Source organism: Tiliqua scincoides, chromosome 10 (genome assembly GCF_035046505.1).
Source record: "Tiliqua scincoides isolate rTilSci1 chromosome 10, rTilSci1.hap2, whole genome shotgun sequence".
Taxonomy (NCBI): domain Eukaryota; kingdom Metazoa; phylum Chordata; class Lepidosauria; order Squamata; family Scincidae; genus Tiliqua; species Tiliqua scincoides.
In genome coordinates this window covers 557,151-574,872 of record NC_089830.1, presented here as the reverse complement: position 1 = coordinate 574,872, position 17,722 = coordinate 557,151, and the positions used below count along the sequence as shown (strand labels likewise).

At 46.9% G+C, this 17,722-nt stretch overlaps 1 protein-coding gene across 2 annotated transcripts in view; it reads right to left on the bottom strand.

Annotated features, from left to right (window-relative positions):
* The window catches only part of ARID1A (AT-rich interaction domain 1A), an 86,243-nt gene that overhangs the window by 48,579 nt on the left and 19,942 nt on the right, over positions 1–17,722 (bottom strand). For both annotated transcript variants that reach the window (XM_066638334.1, XM_066638335.1), the window contains exons 2-4: positions 5,471–5,683; positions 4,722–5,195; positions 3,420–3,533 (exon numbers count right to left, since the gene is read on the bottom strand). In XM_066638334.1, coding sequence (XP_066494431.1) covers positions 3,420–3,533; positions 4,722–5,195; positions 5,471–5,683 — 801 coding nt within the window. The remainder of the gene's footprint in view (positions 1–3,419; positions 3,534–4,721; positions 5,196–5,470; positions 5,684–17,722) is intronic.

Genomic DNA, 17,722 nt, shown 5'->3' with positions numbered 1-17,722 from the left:
GATGCAGGCCTCCTCCTTAAATGAGGTGCTTGGTAGATTGGGCAGACAAGCACAACTGATTCAGAGATCTCAAGAATCTTACTTTGCTCCAGAGCAAGAATCACTGCTGAAGAACAGCTAATTCCAACCACTGACGCTGACTGAAAGCATCTGTGGAGACGGCATTGTTGTGTTGCCATCCTAGATCAGATCAGAACCATTTATTAAAACCCAAAGCAGAAGTTTCCAAAGTGTGTGCCACAGCACACTTGAAGGGACACAGCATGTCCTCTTCCTGGTTTGCCGGGCTATTCTTGCAAGATCTCGCGCTATTTCAGCTTGGCAAGCCAGGAAGAAGCTGCATGGCACAAACCTGTGCATGTGAAAGGTACCACGGACCAGTAAGCTTGGGAACCACTGACCAAAAGAACATAAACCTTGCTGGATCAGGCTCAGGGCCCATCTAGTCCAGCTTCCTGTATCTCACAGTAGCCCACCAGGTGCCTCAGAGAGCATGAGGCCACAAGCTACTTGCATCTCTCTGTCAGTCCCTTGCATCTGGCATTCTATTTACCCTTGCAACCCCCAGTGAAGACACCAGACTGCACTTGGGTTTAACGGGACACTTTATTAAACACAAGTAACCAATTTTTAACACATGAAACCTACTGAACACACTTTCCCTCCCTCACCAATCTGGGGTAGACAAAAAAAACTGCCATCCATGGCCAATTCAGATGATAGAAAAACATTCCTACCCAGCTCTCATGATGAGCGACCAGCTAATATCAGACTATACATACCCATCATAGCTTGTAACCTGTGATGAAGAAATATGTCAAATCCCCTTTTAAAGGCAGCTAGGCCAGAAGCCATCACCATGTCTTGTGGCAAAGAGTTCCACAGACTTTACATGCTGGGTAAAGAAATATTTTCTTTGTCTGTTCTAACTCTCCTGACCCTCAATTTTAGTGGATGTCCCCTAGTTTTGGATGAGTGGATGACCCTCAATTTTAGTGGATGTTCTGATGTTGTGCGAGAGGGAAAAGAGCATCCCTCTATCCACTCTACGCATCCCCTGCATAGTCATGTCCTCCCTCAGGTGCCTCTTTTCTAGACTGAAGAGTCGCAAACACTGTAGTCTTTCCTCATAAGGAAGGTGCTCCAACCCATTAATCATTTCGGTTGCTCTCTTCTGCACCTTTTCACTATGTCCTTTTTAAGATGTGGTGACCAGAACTGAATACAATACTCCAGGTGCAGCTGTACCATCGATTTGTACAGTGGCATTACAATATTAGCTGTTTTAATCTCAATCCCCTTTTTAATGATCCCTAACATGAAATTGGCCTTCTTCACTGCCACTGCACATTGGGCTAACACTTTCAGCTCGATGAAAGTGTTGACCCAACGTGCACTGGCAGTGAAGAAGGCCAATTCCATGTTAGGGATGGAACTGCACCCTAAGATCTCACTCCTGAGCTGTTGCAGACACTCCAGAACCCCTTTAGCATATACATGAAGTTTATGTAAAAGAAAGTAAAAGCCCTGAAGTCTGGACAACTGAAAGTGAATGCAAGAATTGTGAAGGGACATGGCTCAGGCCAGGAAAAAAACTAAGACTTTCTGCAACAAAGGTCTGAGAAGGTGTCAGTGCAGGGCTCAAAGAGACACTGAACAGAGGGGTTGTTTACATTTCAGCAAGTGGCAATACTTCCAGACTGCATTTGTTTGCGCTTCTGTTGTTGTTGTTGTTGTTATTAATAACAACAACAACACAGGTATTTCTATACTGCCTTTCTTGGTCCTCAGATTTCTCCTCGGACTTTATTCAAGGCAGTTTACATAGGCAGGCTAATTAAATCCCCGTAGGTATTTTTACAATTTGAAAGAAGGTTCTATCTTTCAAGAAACCACAACATTCAGATGTTTCTTTCTGATCTGGTCGCAACATTCTGGCCTCCATTCTCCCATGCTCAGAGCAGATGGAATAACTCGGCTCAGCTTGTCAGCTGCTTCAAGGTCGCACGGTGCTGGTGGCCTCGAACTGGCGACCTGCGGGTGTTATCTTCAGGCAAACGGAGGCTCTACCCTCTAGACCAGACCTCCTGCCCAGACCAGACCTCCTGGCTTATTATATGCTTATGCTTATAAGAGCATTATTAACTGCTCTTACTGAACTGCTGCATGTTGACCTGCTCTCTTCATACTCTTATAAGCAAATATGGAAATGCAGCTTTTACCATACACTGAGCCCCTTAACATTTTACTCATGCAACTGCAACCTGGGAAGCCTCACTTTGCTGTACTGAAGAATGCTTCAGCAGTCTCAAGTGGAAGTAACGACTACTAGGTCAGCAGTCCAATTTCCCTGGAGCCAGCAGGAGACAGTCACTTGGGGAGGCTTGGCACCGGAACTGATCTGCAAGGTGGCCCTACTGAATACAAGACTCCCTTTCAAAAAAACATGCAGAGGACTGTGCCACTAGCAGCTTACCCACACAAACTACAAAAAGGCTGTCCTTTCAGCATCAGAGAAAAGCCACATGTACTATTAGCCTACTAACTGTAGTAGCCTACTACTCACAAGACAAACAAGAGATAGGAAAGGATACCAAAAGGCAGCTGTTCATTTGTTCCATCACATCACCAGCTACTGCATACCAAATAGCCCCACAAATTAGGACCACCACAGAAAAATTTATAGGACTCCCACAGCCGCCATGCATTTAAAACTTGTGTCAAAGTAAAACAAGTTTGGGAAGGGTCTAAAAATGGGGGAGAACACCAAGGGCTCAAAGGTATATCTGATTAATGTTCGAATGTGATGAATCTCCTCATCTCTAGAAATAGGAAAAGCCTTGCTGTCTTCAGCAAATGGTTCATTTCAGTAACATCTGAATATGTCAAAATCAGTGGCAAGTTCTACTCAAATAAAATCTTGGTTGACAGAGTTTATTACAAGCACGAGCGAGTCAGGGAATCTCGCCACATATAACTTGCAAGAGGCAAACTTAATCCTGGGGCCTGATGGGTAAAAGGAACAGACAGGGCTTGATCTGGAAGGAAATGGATCCAGGACACAATGCACTCTCTTTCCCCATGGATGCCCAAATTCTGCGGGCTCAACAGCAGGGCTTTGCAACCTCTCCTTTCATTGTACGTACCACCTTTGGCACTGTTGCCACCAGAGAGGGCAACTGTGACTGAGCGAGTGGCTTGTCCCACATTTAGGGCTCCACTCTGCACCCTCCTTCCCTAAATCATACTGCTTTAGAAGAGTAAGGCAGCTGTGCAGCCACTCCATTTCCAGTGGGGACCAAGACTGTGAAGTACCACCAATGACATTTATATTACTGGCTGAAAATACACAGGTCTAGATAGGTACATGGAGTATCCAACTTTACTTTCAATATCTTATCCCAAACTTCTCAACTCACCGGCAAGCTAGAGGGTCTTGACTGAAGACTCAAATTCACATCTTCTTGCCCTTTACTGGAAGTCATTGAGGCAGCAGAAGATGCTTGGGACCCAAAGGAGTCTTGCGATAACTCCTGAAATGTAAGACAGCAAAACCCATGAAAAGAAAACGGGGACAACCTGCCAAGGAGAAACTTATTTTCAAAAGGGCTTGCAGCAAATGACCGTTAACAAGTGATTAGCTGCTTTATCTATATATTTGGCTCTACTCAATTGGCGGCTGTAGTTTCAACTACCAGTAAGTGTCAGCTTGGAATGAATCTTGCACTCAAATCTCTGTTGAACACATATTAAAGCATACTTATGCCTTGAAACAATGATCCTACACAAGTTCCTTCACAACTTCCTGGGTTTCTTGTGCTGCGACTGCTGCAGTTTAGGTTTGAAAACTGCCTAAAGGTCGAGCTACTGAGCTGCAGCTGGCCACACAGTGTGGCTGACCCGCATGCATGCTTCGACACTTTCAGCAACTTGGAAACGCGGCAGATACTCAAGTGGCTGAATTGCCTCCCTCAGTCCTGCTCAGCTTTCCCTCTCAGCTTTTTGGTCTCAATGCTGCACCATACAGAAACAGTACAGGGCCAAAGGGGGATGACGAAAGATGCATACATATGGGTGGGAAGGTAATTCCAGAGGAAGACAGGATCAGACCTCTAGCATCCAACTTCCATTTCTTCAGTAGAGTTCTACATTTGACAAAGGCAAATGTGCTTCTCATTTCCCTCCCTTCTCTTAAGACACTACAGGGTCTAGTCTTTACCTATCATCCCTCCAATTGAGTATACAAGTCTGCCCCCTTGTCCACAGGGGGGAGGGGTCAATTCCAGAACCCCCTGCAGATAGCTGAAACGGCAGATACATCCTTGTGGTCCAGGGGGGCTGCCCTCACCTCCAGAGAGGAGTCTGAGAGCAGCAGAGGCCGAGGACGTTTGCCCCTGGCCTCTGCCGGGCTCACAGAGAAACCGGAAGTCACGTGTTTTGAGCTGTAAAGCTCAGCCTGAAGTTGACAGATGCCAGGGACAGACACCCTCAGCCTCTGCTGAGCTCAGACTTCTCTCTGGAGGCGAGGGGAGCAGAGGGGGCATGAGAGAGGACCCGAGCCACAGATATGGGGCCCCCCCTGTATTAGTGCCCAGTTGTGCAGGCAGACGGGTCACCTGTCCCCCTTGCCCTTCTCGGCAGGGTCCACTCGGCCAGTGTCTCTGCAGAGAGCTGAAAGACAGCACTACTTGGTTCAAACCCTCCCTCTGACGCCCTCCTACCTGCGGAGGCGGGAAGCGCTGCTGAGAATATGCCGACTGCTGCTGCGACTGCGGCTGAGGGTAAGACGCTGACTGCTGCGAAAGTGCCGAGGCGGCAGCCTGCTGAGCTTGCTGCTGCTGCTGCTGCTGCTGGTAGGGGGACTGAGCCTGCTGCTGCTGCGCGTATGCAGGCTGACTCTGTGGGTGCTGCTGGGCAGCGGCCGACTGCTGGGGGTAGGGGGAAGGAGGCTGCTGATGCGGCGCCTGAGGCTGCTGCTGGGTGTAGGGGGACTGGGAGGACTGAGGTGGCGTTTGTTGCTGTGGTTGCTGATAAGGCGGCTGGGCGTGGGGGGTCTGAGAGGGGGGCTGCTGAGCGTACGAAGACTGCTGCTGCTGCTGCTGCTGCTGTGGGGGGTGAGGGCTCTGCTGGTTGTAATAGGGAGCCTGGCTCTGCTGCCCATATCCACCGGGTCCCTGCTGCCCATATGGAGGAATCTAGACAAGGGAGGGGGAGAGAGACAGAGAGACAGACAACAACAACAGTCAGGATGGGGCTGACCAATTACCATCAGGCAGACCTTAGATACCTTCAAAGCAGAAGTCGTTCTGTGGAAGCGACCGCACCACTGCTGGAGGAACCACAGCAGCACTCAACTTCATTCTTGACATAGTGCCTCCACTTCATCGCACATCCCTGCCCACTTAGCTACAAATGGCAACTGGCTTTCAAGGTCCACAAAAGCTTTCAGAGGTTACCAACTTCTCTTTACCTGCTGTGCGTAAGAAACGGTGCCCATGGCACTCTGTGCCCTGCTGAGCGCTCCCATGGGATATCTCTGAGGTGTCTGTGGCCCATACGGTTGCCCGGGATATCCATGGCCCTGCTGCTGCCCCGTCTGAGGTCCCTGTTGCTGTGAGTAGGGGTTGCTTCCTCCATAAGGCTGAGGTCTCATCTTCCCCATCTGATCCATCGGGCTGGATGGCTATGAAACAAGAGTGCAACATATGTCAAAAAAAATGTACAATTGCTCCATAAAATACTCAAACAACACACTCGCGAAGTACTAGCTCAACAGTAAAATGCAAAACAAAACCCACGGGGAGGAGGCTCAAGCCACTTTCCCATCCAAGGAGCTGCCAGTCAATGGGAGTGGCAGAAGGAGAGTGCCTCATTCGAGGCAGAGGACTCAGAGCAGAAATCACCTTTGTGCTGGGGGGGGGGGGAGAGACAGTGCTCCTCTAGGGGAAGCTGCTCTAGGACCAAAATGTGGCTAAACGTTCAGGCTTTAATATTTCATTCTTTTAAACAAAAGGCAGGATGTATTTTCCCCTTTTTAGCACCTGAAAGGTTACAAACTCCCAGGACCGCAAATCCAGCAGAGCCACAAGGAAAGAGTGCAACTTTATCATCCCAGTGTTTATAAACCTACAGTGCAACACTCTCAAGAGAGCTACAGGGGGAAAGGGGCACCACCACCACCATCTAGTCACTGCGGACACTGAAGCTGCCCCTTCGCCAGACTTCCAGGGAAACTTTCCCGTTCAACTCTATTTATTTATTTATTTATTTATTAGATTTGTATTCTGCCTTTCTCCCCGAAAGGCACCCAAGGCGGCTAACAAGGCGGTTTTCCTATGAGTCACAAAGTTTCCATCTCAGATTTTCTAGTATCCACATGTCTACAAGTTAAATCCTAAGCATGTCTCCTCAGTGGTAAGTTCCACTGTGTTTAACGGGGCTTACTTCCAAGAAAGTGTGTGTAGGATTGCAGCCTAAGCATTCCATAGTTTTCAAGAACAGTACTGGGGTTACAGTTCACTAATGCACACAGCAGCTTATCAAAGACAAACAGAACAGCTTTTCTATTTAATTAAAAGGTAATTTGCCTTTGAGATCCCTGAACTTAGAAACAAGGTTTGTTCTAAGACTGCTCTGTGTAGCTTCTGGTGCAACAGATCAACACACATTAGCTCTCTCAAACTGGGGTATAAGCAGGCAGGAAAACATAATTCAGATGAAAACCTAATGCTTGGTCAGTTAAGCAGCGAGCAAAATGCTGGCATTATATAAATAATGCCACTGATGTCAGGCTTTCTCAGAAAACAGACAAGCATCTGCCCCAAGGGGCTTACAATACATATTAATGAGGTTCGGGGCAGCCCTTGGCCAACACATCTTGTCGTGTAACCTAAAGAGATACTTGCAGGCACTATTAATATGGAATACACATATACCAGCAAGTTGTGGCGAAAGTCTAAAAATCAGCCTAAATGGTTTTTAAGTACTGTATACCAAGCAGAGAAATTGAAGCTGATGATGCAAATTCAGTGGTCCTGAATGAGAACAGGAACTGGGACCTAAAAGACCCCAAATAAAAATGCTCAAGACAATCATGCACAAAGTGGGTTGCCCCTTCACCAAATCTTCTATTACTGCCCATCATCCAATTGCATTGGCAGTTGCACATTTTAGAATATAGGGTAATTACTTCTAAATTTGAAAATGCAATCGCTATACGCTGAAATGACGAGCAGCTGCCAGAGAATTGACTCTAGATGCCTCAGTTATTATAAAAATGATGGAGGGGGGAGAAATACAAGCTCATTTGCAAGGACACTTCCCAAAAAATAAGGCAAACCCGTGGCTGCAGAAGAACTGAAGCCTCTTTTCTAGCTTGATACTGGGGAAAACCTTTCAAAAGGAAACCACGGGAGTAGATTTACCACAATTGCACTTCAGAAGCTGAATGCCCTTTCACAGACACACATAACAGAGGAGAGCACTGCTCCCTGATCACCAGAACCCCGACCCCCTGCTTACAACTTGCTTAGAGAAATGAACACATCAGGATTGCCAGCACTTTCACAGCACCTTCCAAAACCTATCAGACCACCACAAAGCCATTTTCTTTAGAGTTCCTCTGCACCAGGGGTGGCCAACCTTTCAACTTTACGGCTCCTGGACCTTAACAATGGTGCAAAAGAGGGAATTTCAGCAGGTGCAACTTGTCATTTTACAGATTACAACTCTGGTATACGCACTTCTTGATTTTCAGTGGGTATTCTGAAGACAGTTGCTAAGCTCACCTGGCCAAATAGGACAAAGCCTGTACCAAGGTTTCATCCACAGTGATGCTGCTGAGGTCCAAGACAAGCAGGTCTACCAAAAGCAATGACAAAAGTCACCTGCAAAATGCAAGCTTTGCACTCAGGCCTAAGTGTTTTAGAGGAACGTTTTAGAGGAACCCTAAGGAACACACATTCTGGCCACAGAAACGACACCAAGAAGTCACAGCACTGCGGCTCACAGGCCTCCCCATTTCCAGAAGAAGCCTGCTGCATCCGTGTTGTGGTTCCCATTTCAGACAAGTATTGGCTAACTTATTGTGCAAATCTGTATGTCACGCTGGACAAGGACAAGAACCCTGGAGAGCAACCGTGTGTTCAGGCAGTGGCAGCAGAATCCCTTCCGTCGGCTGACAGAGAAAGTGAAAACCTCACCTTAGGTCTGGAATTTATTCCTGACCAGATTTGTCATCCGATTTATTACAGCAAAGGAAGGAGCCTTGCTGGCTCTTTAACAGAGAGGAGCCCTAATTGATTCCCACAGTAATTAACCTGCATTTTACCTCAGAGTGTGCTAGTTAAGGAAGTCAGCGCAGCTATTTATAACTCATCTCAAATTGAGGGCAGACTGCCTAAAATCTAACACATCCCAGCTGTACTCCTGTTTGAACTGGGGCCAAGGGAATTTTTTAAAGCAATCTTGGCACTGAATGAATGACACCAACACTATGAGAGCACGAGTGGTTGTGTTGTGATGACGTTGCAGCCTGAGGAGGTGGAAAGGGAAGGGGGGCCTGCACTGTAATCCCTTGCCCAGCCAGCGCTCTCAGTTCACAGGCCCCAGCCCCACACAGGCCCTTCACAGCCAAGCCAGGAACCACCCACTGAGAGTTCAACACAGGAAGCGCCTTTTCCTCTGCAGGCCTTTGAGTGAAACGCATGCACCGCTCATCTGCATACAAGCAAAGCCACACCACCCCTGCCAGGAAGGTCAGCGCTCGGAATTGCAGATCAGGTGGCCGGAGGAGCTGGACCTGCGCCCAATAACCCATAAAGAGCAGAGCGAACAGATGGGGAAGGACCCCCAGCAGCAAACAGCCCCAGGTCACGTGACTCCCCACATGGCCTGGAAAGCGCAAACTATTGTCTGGCGTCTGGGCTCCTGTACAAAGACAGCAAGGCCGCCTCAAGATGCAGTTCGGGGAGAAACCACAGCAGCTGCTACCAGAGACTGCCACACTCAAGCCGGTTGGGGACAGGGACAGCTCAGCCCCTGGGACCTGGAAGCCACCAAGCAGGGGTAAGCGCTCACCACCACCATCACACAAATGTCATACAGCTTGGCAAATGCACAGATGCCGCCTCCATCAGCTCCCCACTGCTGAACCCAGATGGGACTGGGGAACAGATGAAAGAAAGAGATCAGACTGCTCTTTAGAAAAGTGCCATCTACCCTGCGCTACGAGCTACTGCTGCAGGCTCTGATCTGGGTTCCCTGAGCAATGACACAGACACCTTTCAGGTTCACTTTGCCAGACTTTATATGAAAATAGGAGAATATAAGATGATGGCCTCTACACAAAAAGCTGTTACATGCTTGCTCTTGGCACCACGGGTTTCAAGACTTCAACTTACTGGCTGAAATATCACCAAGAATATTGATGAACACAGTAAAATAAATCAATAAACTGTGTTTATAAATATTAAGAGAATGTGCTTCTAATAAAGCTGTTATTTTGAAAATTTTTGCTCAAGTGTTGGATTTATTCAAGCCGTGTTTTGCATTCTATTGTCCAGGCACAACTGACAAGGCACTCTGGGTTAAAGGGGCCACAACAGCCTCTTCCAACTCCTTCAGGGACACAACAATTAGCTCATCCAAGCATGCCTTGGTATGCTTGGTAGCAGGTCTCCCCAAGCCCAAAACTGTGCTATACTGAAAAGTCTGGGGACGGGGGAGTGTTCTTCCCACCGTGGTTGTGTCAAGGCTCCCAAACACCATCAGTCTACCACACTGCGTGTAGGTTATGAATGCAAAACAAGTGACTGCTGGGAAGAGCTGGCAAACCAGAAGTTGCCTCCGAAAACTGGAAGTATCTTCTGGAGGCTTCTGCAGGCCATTCTGAGGCCAATAGAGAGGGTCACTGGCCTGGTGCAATTCAGGAGAGCCCCCCAGAAGTTCCAGGTGAGTAACTGAGGGGAGCCTCCATAGGCACCAATGTGGATTGTCTGTATCCACAGATGGTTAAATCCATGGATATGGAATCCATGGATGCAGAGGGTCCTCCATAAACATAAGGAACATGCAATTTTTAAGTGGTCTGGGCACATATTGCAGAAGATACCACCTTAGAATAGACATCCCCCCCCCCCACCGAAGGGAATGCTTCTTCCAAAATGGTACATGCTATTTGTGGCTTTTACAAATACCTGTATTAGGGCCCAATCCTATCCAATTTTCCTGTGCTAGTGTAGTTGTGCCAATGGGGTGTGCACTGCACCCTGTGGTGGAGATCAGTCACTGGGGCCTTCTCAAAGTATGGGAAGATGTGTTCTCTTACCAAGGGGATGCATTGTGGCTACACCGGAGTTGGAAAGCTGGGTAGGACTGGGCCCTCAATCTACATTCAAGAGAGGATTCAGTTAAACCAAGAAACTAAACTCAAAGATAGTTCTGATGGCAAAGAAGGCACTGAGGGTGCTTTTCCTTCACTGGTTTCCTCTTCTGGAAGAACATGAACAGAGAAGCAAGGTTGCCCACACTGAGAAATGAAAGTAACTGACTGCAAATGTATTCCTTGACAGGTGCTAGTACTCGTAGTCTCATCACACCAATGTATTTGCCAGAGCCAGTATTTGTTTACTGGTAGCAAGAGACTCTCATTCATTACACACAGCAGCTTGGTTACTATCTAACCTGGGTTGTATATAACACAACAAGAGTTTACATAAAACAAGAATAAGAAAGGAAGTAAGCAACAAAGACCTGAGTTTGACCTATACCCTTCCAGCCAGCTGACGGAGCAAACAGGATTGCCTTGCCTTGTCTGAAGAATTTAAACTAGTCTGGGATGGCTATCTAGATATACCACTATGAAAAGAGGGCCCTTCAAATAGCTACAGTTGAACATCCACCAGGTCTCAGAACTGGAAAGCAGTATGGCAACTCACCACTCACAGGGCACAACCCTAACCCTACTATCACATCTTCCTTCACTATCACCTAACCCTTCACCTTGGCCTCAAGTTCCAAGAGCACCATCCCATGCAGCCAATGGATATGCACCTACATCAGTTCTTCAAATGCAAAAATGCAAAGTAGATCAGGAAAAAGAGAGGATGCAGCTTGCAGCTTCAATTTAATCACTCTAGGAGGAAAGAGGTAGGCATGGAGGGGCCTTTAAGCACATCACCTCTAACAAGCGCCAAGGACTAGTACACTGCCCAAGGATCACAGTAATGTAGCTGGTTCCCTGGCCAGAAAAAGAGCATATCTAACTGAGGGACCTGGCTGGCCATTCCTTTGAGAGGCCTCCAGCAGATGAGCAGGGCAAGAGGCTGAGGAACAGGCGGAAGCCAAAGGCAGGGGCAGGGCTTAGTCACACAAGTATCAGATGAAAGTACAAGACAATTTTCTAAGAAAGTTGCAGCCTTGACCGTGGGTCACAGAACAGGGGGAAGATAAGTGTGAGCACACAACAGGTGCGATGGCCAGAGACAAGCAGTTCTTGGAGATCTAGGGCAGCAACTGAGACTCAGTCCAAAAGATGAAAGACAAAAAAGGGGGAGATCAGAGAAATGGCAGATGGCAATTCAAGAGAGACGCTCCTACAACAAACTGCTTCAGATCACCAAGGAAGAGATTGTAAAGGTGCCGAATTAAGCACTGAGGCCTGATGTGAAGGTGGAAAAGGAGCAAGGGAGACAATATAGCGCAGAGAGGACTCGTAACACTCAAAACGAGCATAGGTGATTGCGGTACAGTGGAAGGGTGGACAAGCAAGGATTGGGCACTTGGTTGGATCAACATTTTCACTATGGTTTTGGGGGAAATGTGTGTAAAAGTAGAAGCCCTCTCAGTTTGGAGGCAAGAAGAATGACAGGAAGGGGGCAGAGGGGAAAGAGGATGAGGTTTCAGTAAGAGCGAGAAGCCAATGGAGGGCAACAGCTTCAGGGGCAAGGCTTGTTTTCATAGTGTGGAACCGGGAGAGACTCTGGCAGACTTGCCAGCATCACAACTAAAAGACATCTTTCCCCTCCTACCTTAGAGCAAGCATTTGAAACAGACACTTTCAAGCTCATTTTCTTCTGATCTCTGCACAGGTCACATATTCATTGCAGCCCTTCAATCTGCATACTCCTAAGAGAGCAGGCAAGGACCCAGCATTGTCAGGTGTATCCTGCTCCCACCCCCACCCCGGCTGCTCAGACTACCATCCAACACAGTGAATCAAGCAATACCAGTAACTCTTAAGTCACTGCTATTCAGCCAGCAAGGGAGAGACCCCACCTCCTCAGGCAGCAGTTACAAGGCTTGGCTGACTGAGAACAATCGAGGTGGGGAGCCCATCTAGATGCGACATCACCACCACCACCAGCAGTTTAGCTAGGACACGTGTTGGGAGAGGAATCGATCAAAAGCCTTGGAATGGAAAGGCTGTCTTGCTGCAGTCCTCACTATTTACAGGAGACAACCCAAAATTCGTGCTTTGGGATTTTTGGTAGCATACCACCACCAGCTCCAGAACCGAAACTCTCCAACTGGCCTGCAAGGATGTCAAGTGGAGTCAACTCAGAGCTGCTTCAACTCCAATCTCTCACAGCTCAGGATATGCTACTCTTGGAAAGCGCCACATGAGACAAATTCTCACAGTGACTGGCAAGGACAGAGGGGAAGACCTCCACCTCCATGTCCTCCAAACCAGCACACTGCAGCAAAGGCTTGCACCTGTGGCAAGAAACCTGCCCCAGCCACCTGTGTGGCAGCTCCGATGGATTAATTGGACAACTTACAAAAGCAGCACTAGCAACACCAGGAGTCGTTCAGCAGGAAAAGACCCTGAAGAGATTCCTTGCTGCAGATGCACAGATCTTGAAATTCCTATTACACCAGTGCTGGCGGGAGAGGAGGAACAGCCAATCCTCCAAGCATTCCAGCAGCTTAAGAACAAGTAGAGCAGGAACACTTCGGAAGAGAAATTTAAATCTGTGCAAGAGCTGGATCAGGAGTTAGGAACTGTAGGCCCTCCGTTCAAATTTACACCAACCCCTGAGTTCAGTTCCTAACTCCTGCTCCAGCTCTTGCATAGATTTAAGTTCATGATTTGGACAGTACTTACCCTGCCTGACCAGCCCACTGCTATTACAGATGGTTGCGCTCACATCCGGACCATCTTAGAAAGTACCCCTAACTGTGAGCTCTATGAGGCAATTCCCAGCTATGTTTGGTTTGAACCATTATTTTCTTTGAGAGATGCGACCAGAGCACTAACATTTTTATTTATTTCCCACCATCCGACTGGAGAGAGTTGAAGTACTGTCTCTACAAGGAATGGACAGTATTTGGGATTTAAGAAAAAAGGCAACTAAGCTGGTGAGGGAGACAAAAGGAACATGCTAGAGATTTATGAAGCCATGCATGAGACAAGAAAGAAAGGAAAATCCTTTTCTGCAAAAGTCAGGCGCAGAAAAGTACATCCAACAACATGCACTTTACACAGTCCATCACTATGAGATGCAGCAATGATCACTAACTTGGATGACTTCACAAAGAGGATTAGACCAAGTGCCTGGAGCTCCACAACAATCAGGCTGACAGAGATGGCTACGTGGGAACTTCTGATTCACAGGCAGCGGGCCTTGCAGTGCTACTTATTGGAAAGCAACAGAGTTTTCTAGGAGCATAGGTGGATCTTTGGTCTGATCCTTCAGGGTTCCTCTTGAGTTGGAATGCAAGAGAAGCCCTGCTAGATCAGGCCAAAGGGGACCCATCTAGTCTGGCATCCTGCTCCCACAATGGCCACCATCTGACTCTGACGAACATACAGCAAGAGACAAAGGAATACCTGCTCCCTGCAACAGCCCTCAAGAGGCAGATTGCTGCCGAACCTGGAGGGGAGTGCACAGCCACCCTGACAGTAGCCACAGACCACTCTCTCCTCCTCAAGCCACTGTTAGTGGCCACTGCGATATCTTGCGGTTATAAATTCCATACCCTAATGATGTGCTGAGCAAAGTATCACCTCCTTTTGCCTGGCCTGTATTCTCCCCCCCCCCCCAAACAGTTTCACAAGATAACTCGATTCTAGTGTTATCAGAAGGGGGAAAAAACCTTTCTATCCAGCCTCGACACTATGCCTGAATTTCATGTACATTAAACCTCAAGGCAACTTCAGCATACATGCTTTATAGTTATATTCCACACACACAATTATGTCAGTCATCCAAAAAGCAGCAACTGGTTTTCACAGCTCTGAAGAACTAGAACAGTCACAGTCAGCCTCTACAAAACCTGAACTTTCCTAGAGCTGATTCAGCAGGTCTGAACCGAGGAATCTTTTCAACTTGAGAATTTAAAAAAAAAAAAATCAAATCTTATCTAAGCACCAAGTAATCAAGCACACTCGAACCAAAGAGGCAGAAGTCAAGACTGATGCTTGCAAGTAATCAGTGGTACTTCCCAGCACCCAGCTGTGTTGAAAGAGGAGGTGGTGATCTCATGCTCATCCTAGGTTACTGCCAGAGAGACACCGTGTTGCACAGGCACCAACTACACAAGAGCTTTGGGGAAACTGATTCCCTATGGGAATCACCAGGCAAATTGTGAGCTTTCTGAAATAGGCCTTAAACTGCTGCCTGCACCAGCATGTCCCAGTCAAAGAGCCAAGAACCTGCATCTCTCACATGCACCCCAGATCAAGGGCCACATAGTTATGAACTCATCCTTAGAAGGAAAACAGCAAGTCATGTATCAGTTGTAAGGGCAATACAGAGAGACACTTTAAAGCACTCTGCAGCTCTTGCAATGTGGTCTTAGGCATGCCTACTCGAAAACAAGCCCGAGTTCAGTGGGACACACTCCCAGGTAAGTGTGCATAGAATTGCAAACTTCAGGCGGTTCACCAAGTCCTCCAGACACCAGTTACTCAACACCTTGAGATCTGTAGAAATATTCACCACTGACCAACTTAGAAGCACCACAGTCAGCATAGTCTAAGGAAAGACAAGCCTCCAAGGAATTCTACAGTAAATCATGAAAGACCACTGCTAACCCATTTCTGCCCAGCCCACAGGTGTACACATTGATCCCTGTTGCGTATATGCAACGTTGGAAAGAAATGGCTTAAATGGGCTACCAAGTGTATTTACACCCAGTTAAAATTTATCTTAAAGTTAGTCCTTCAGGCTTACATTTGTCAACCATCATTCATATTGCACAAAACAACTATGCAGGAAGGAATCACTGCATATGGCTTGAACTTTCTGCCATGCAACTTGACCAAGTAGTTAGGAAGGCAGCAAATTTTTTCAGTTACAGTGCTGGGTGTCTTTAGTGCCTAGTTGCCCTGGGCACTTAAAGGCTTCAACCAAATGGCTCTTGTGTTGTGGGTATCTCCAGCACTTCGTTCATCTGATGGAGACTCTTGCCCACAAAGCTCATTTCTCAAAGTGCTGGTATTTAAAGAGATGCCACTGAACTCAGCCTGCATTAGCAAGAACAAAGCCCAAAATACCTGCAACTAGGACTTCCAGCTAGTGTAATGTGCGAGCGCAGGCATGCAGAGGATGTGTTCTGCCTTGGTTTTCTACAGTCTACTGCCAAATGCCTCAGACAAACACTTTACAAGTTATTTCCATTCCACACCAAGTCAGTGGCGAGCAAACATTTGCCCTTTTAGGTGAAGCATTACAACATGACACAACATATACTCAATGCCTTCAAATAGTGGGGTCAACGTATTACTGAAACAGAGGTCCTGCTACTAGATACAGGAAAGGCCATTCTGAATCTCCCTGGGATACTCCACTGAGCTTGTGATCGTTATCTATTAGAGCTCCCTCTGCCCAAGCTCTACAATTAGCTCAGTTGTCAAAATATGAATATTTATGGGTCTAGCAAATATGAATGCTGACTCCCCCAAGGAGTAATGTGTGTTCCTAGAAGGAAACCCTGTTCTACCAGTAAGCAGCACCTCTTCAGAAAGTTTGAGGTACCTGCACCCAATCTTAGCATATCTACTTGCAACTAAACTCTGCTGAAAACAGTGAGATTTACTTCCTGGTATTTATTTACAGATGTGGCATCATCAACAAGCAAGATGAAAGATTTTAACAGCAGTGTTGGATTCTGGTGAGAGGATCAGGATGAGCCAAGGTAAGATCAGCAAGGAGAAGGTTGCAAGTGACAACCACAGCATAAACTGGCATTTTTGTCAAGGGGACAGAGAGGGAGGGCTTGCAATACTGTGAAGGGAGAACCACCAAATTTGGCAACAGACTGAATATGAGAAACAAAGGAGAGGCACAAATCAAAGCCAAGCAAGCAGACTCAAAACTGAGCCTTCATCCAAAAACAAACCATCTTGCACAGTGTGTTACTTTAGCACGAACACAGAGATTCCAACAGAAATCCATGCTTTGCAAGAAAAAACTGGGTGTTCTGGTTTACGTAGTTTGACGCAAATCATGAAGAAAACTTAAGCAATCTCTCTAGTTTCTGTAAGGCAACACTACTTTGATTCAATAAATTCCATATATTAAACAGTGCACTTTTATGAGGCATGCAGATTCTACTTATTTGTAAAGCACCATGTTTTGATGTTTCTATCAATCAACCTGCACTTCTGGTAACCAAGTATCTGAAGTTCTGATGGGAATCTCAATACAAGCCTATCTTCTCTTGAGAATACAAGTCACCTAGATTTAAACACAGTCCACCCTGAGAGGAAAGAGACTGGTCTACTTTCACCACGTGGAAATTCTGAAGCATCTTCAAGTTACTCACTCCCTAATAGTCATACAGAACATTTTTCAACTCCTGTTCATTTCTTCCACTCCAGGGATCTCTGAGAAGGATCAAAACAGCAGTCACAGAAAATTAATCATGATTAAGCACCACCGAAACCAACAAGACAACTTAATCATGACTAACTTTCTTTGAATGTAATCCCCAGGGTCCAATCCTATCCAACTTTCCAGCACTGATGCAGCTGTACCAACAGGGAATGTGCTGCATCCTGTAGTGGGGGGGGGGCAGTCATGGAGGTTTCTTCAAGGAAAGGGAACACATGTTCCCTTACCTCAGGGCTGCATCAGCGCTGGAAAGTTGAATAGGATTGGGCCCTCAGTGTTTTAAGAAACTTAAAAAGTTCCTTGAAACTCAGGTAATCTCTACAAAGATAAGGATGCCAGGCTCAAATGAGGCAAGGAGCAATACTGCCAAATATCCCAACACACTGAAGCGATTAAGAGACAGCATCCAACTCGGAGATCACTGAACATCCAAGGTTAGGATGGATAGGACGGAGGATAGGGTCCACCCAATACTGACAAGAGACTCATCTCACTAACATTCATAGCACCAAACTCTATATAGATTACCAACTGTAAAACTTCCTGGCTAATTAGATTTCACTAGTACTTTGGCTCTTCTGAGCACTGGTTAGAACCTTCACATCACGAGTCATCAAAATTTACAGAGCAGGATGCCTGCAACGTGCTCAGGGCCCAATCCTACCCAACTTTCTAGCACTGATGCAGCTGCATCAATGGGGCGTGTGCTGCATCTCACAGTAGGGAAGCAGTCACGGAGGCTTGCTCAAAGTAAGGGAATGTTTGTTCCTTTACCTCGGGACTGCATTGTGGCTGCAGCAGTACTGAAAAGTTAGGATTGGGCCCTCAAACCACACTGATCCAAAGAGCATCACAGGGCTCCAATTCAGTTCCAAGAAGGCAGG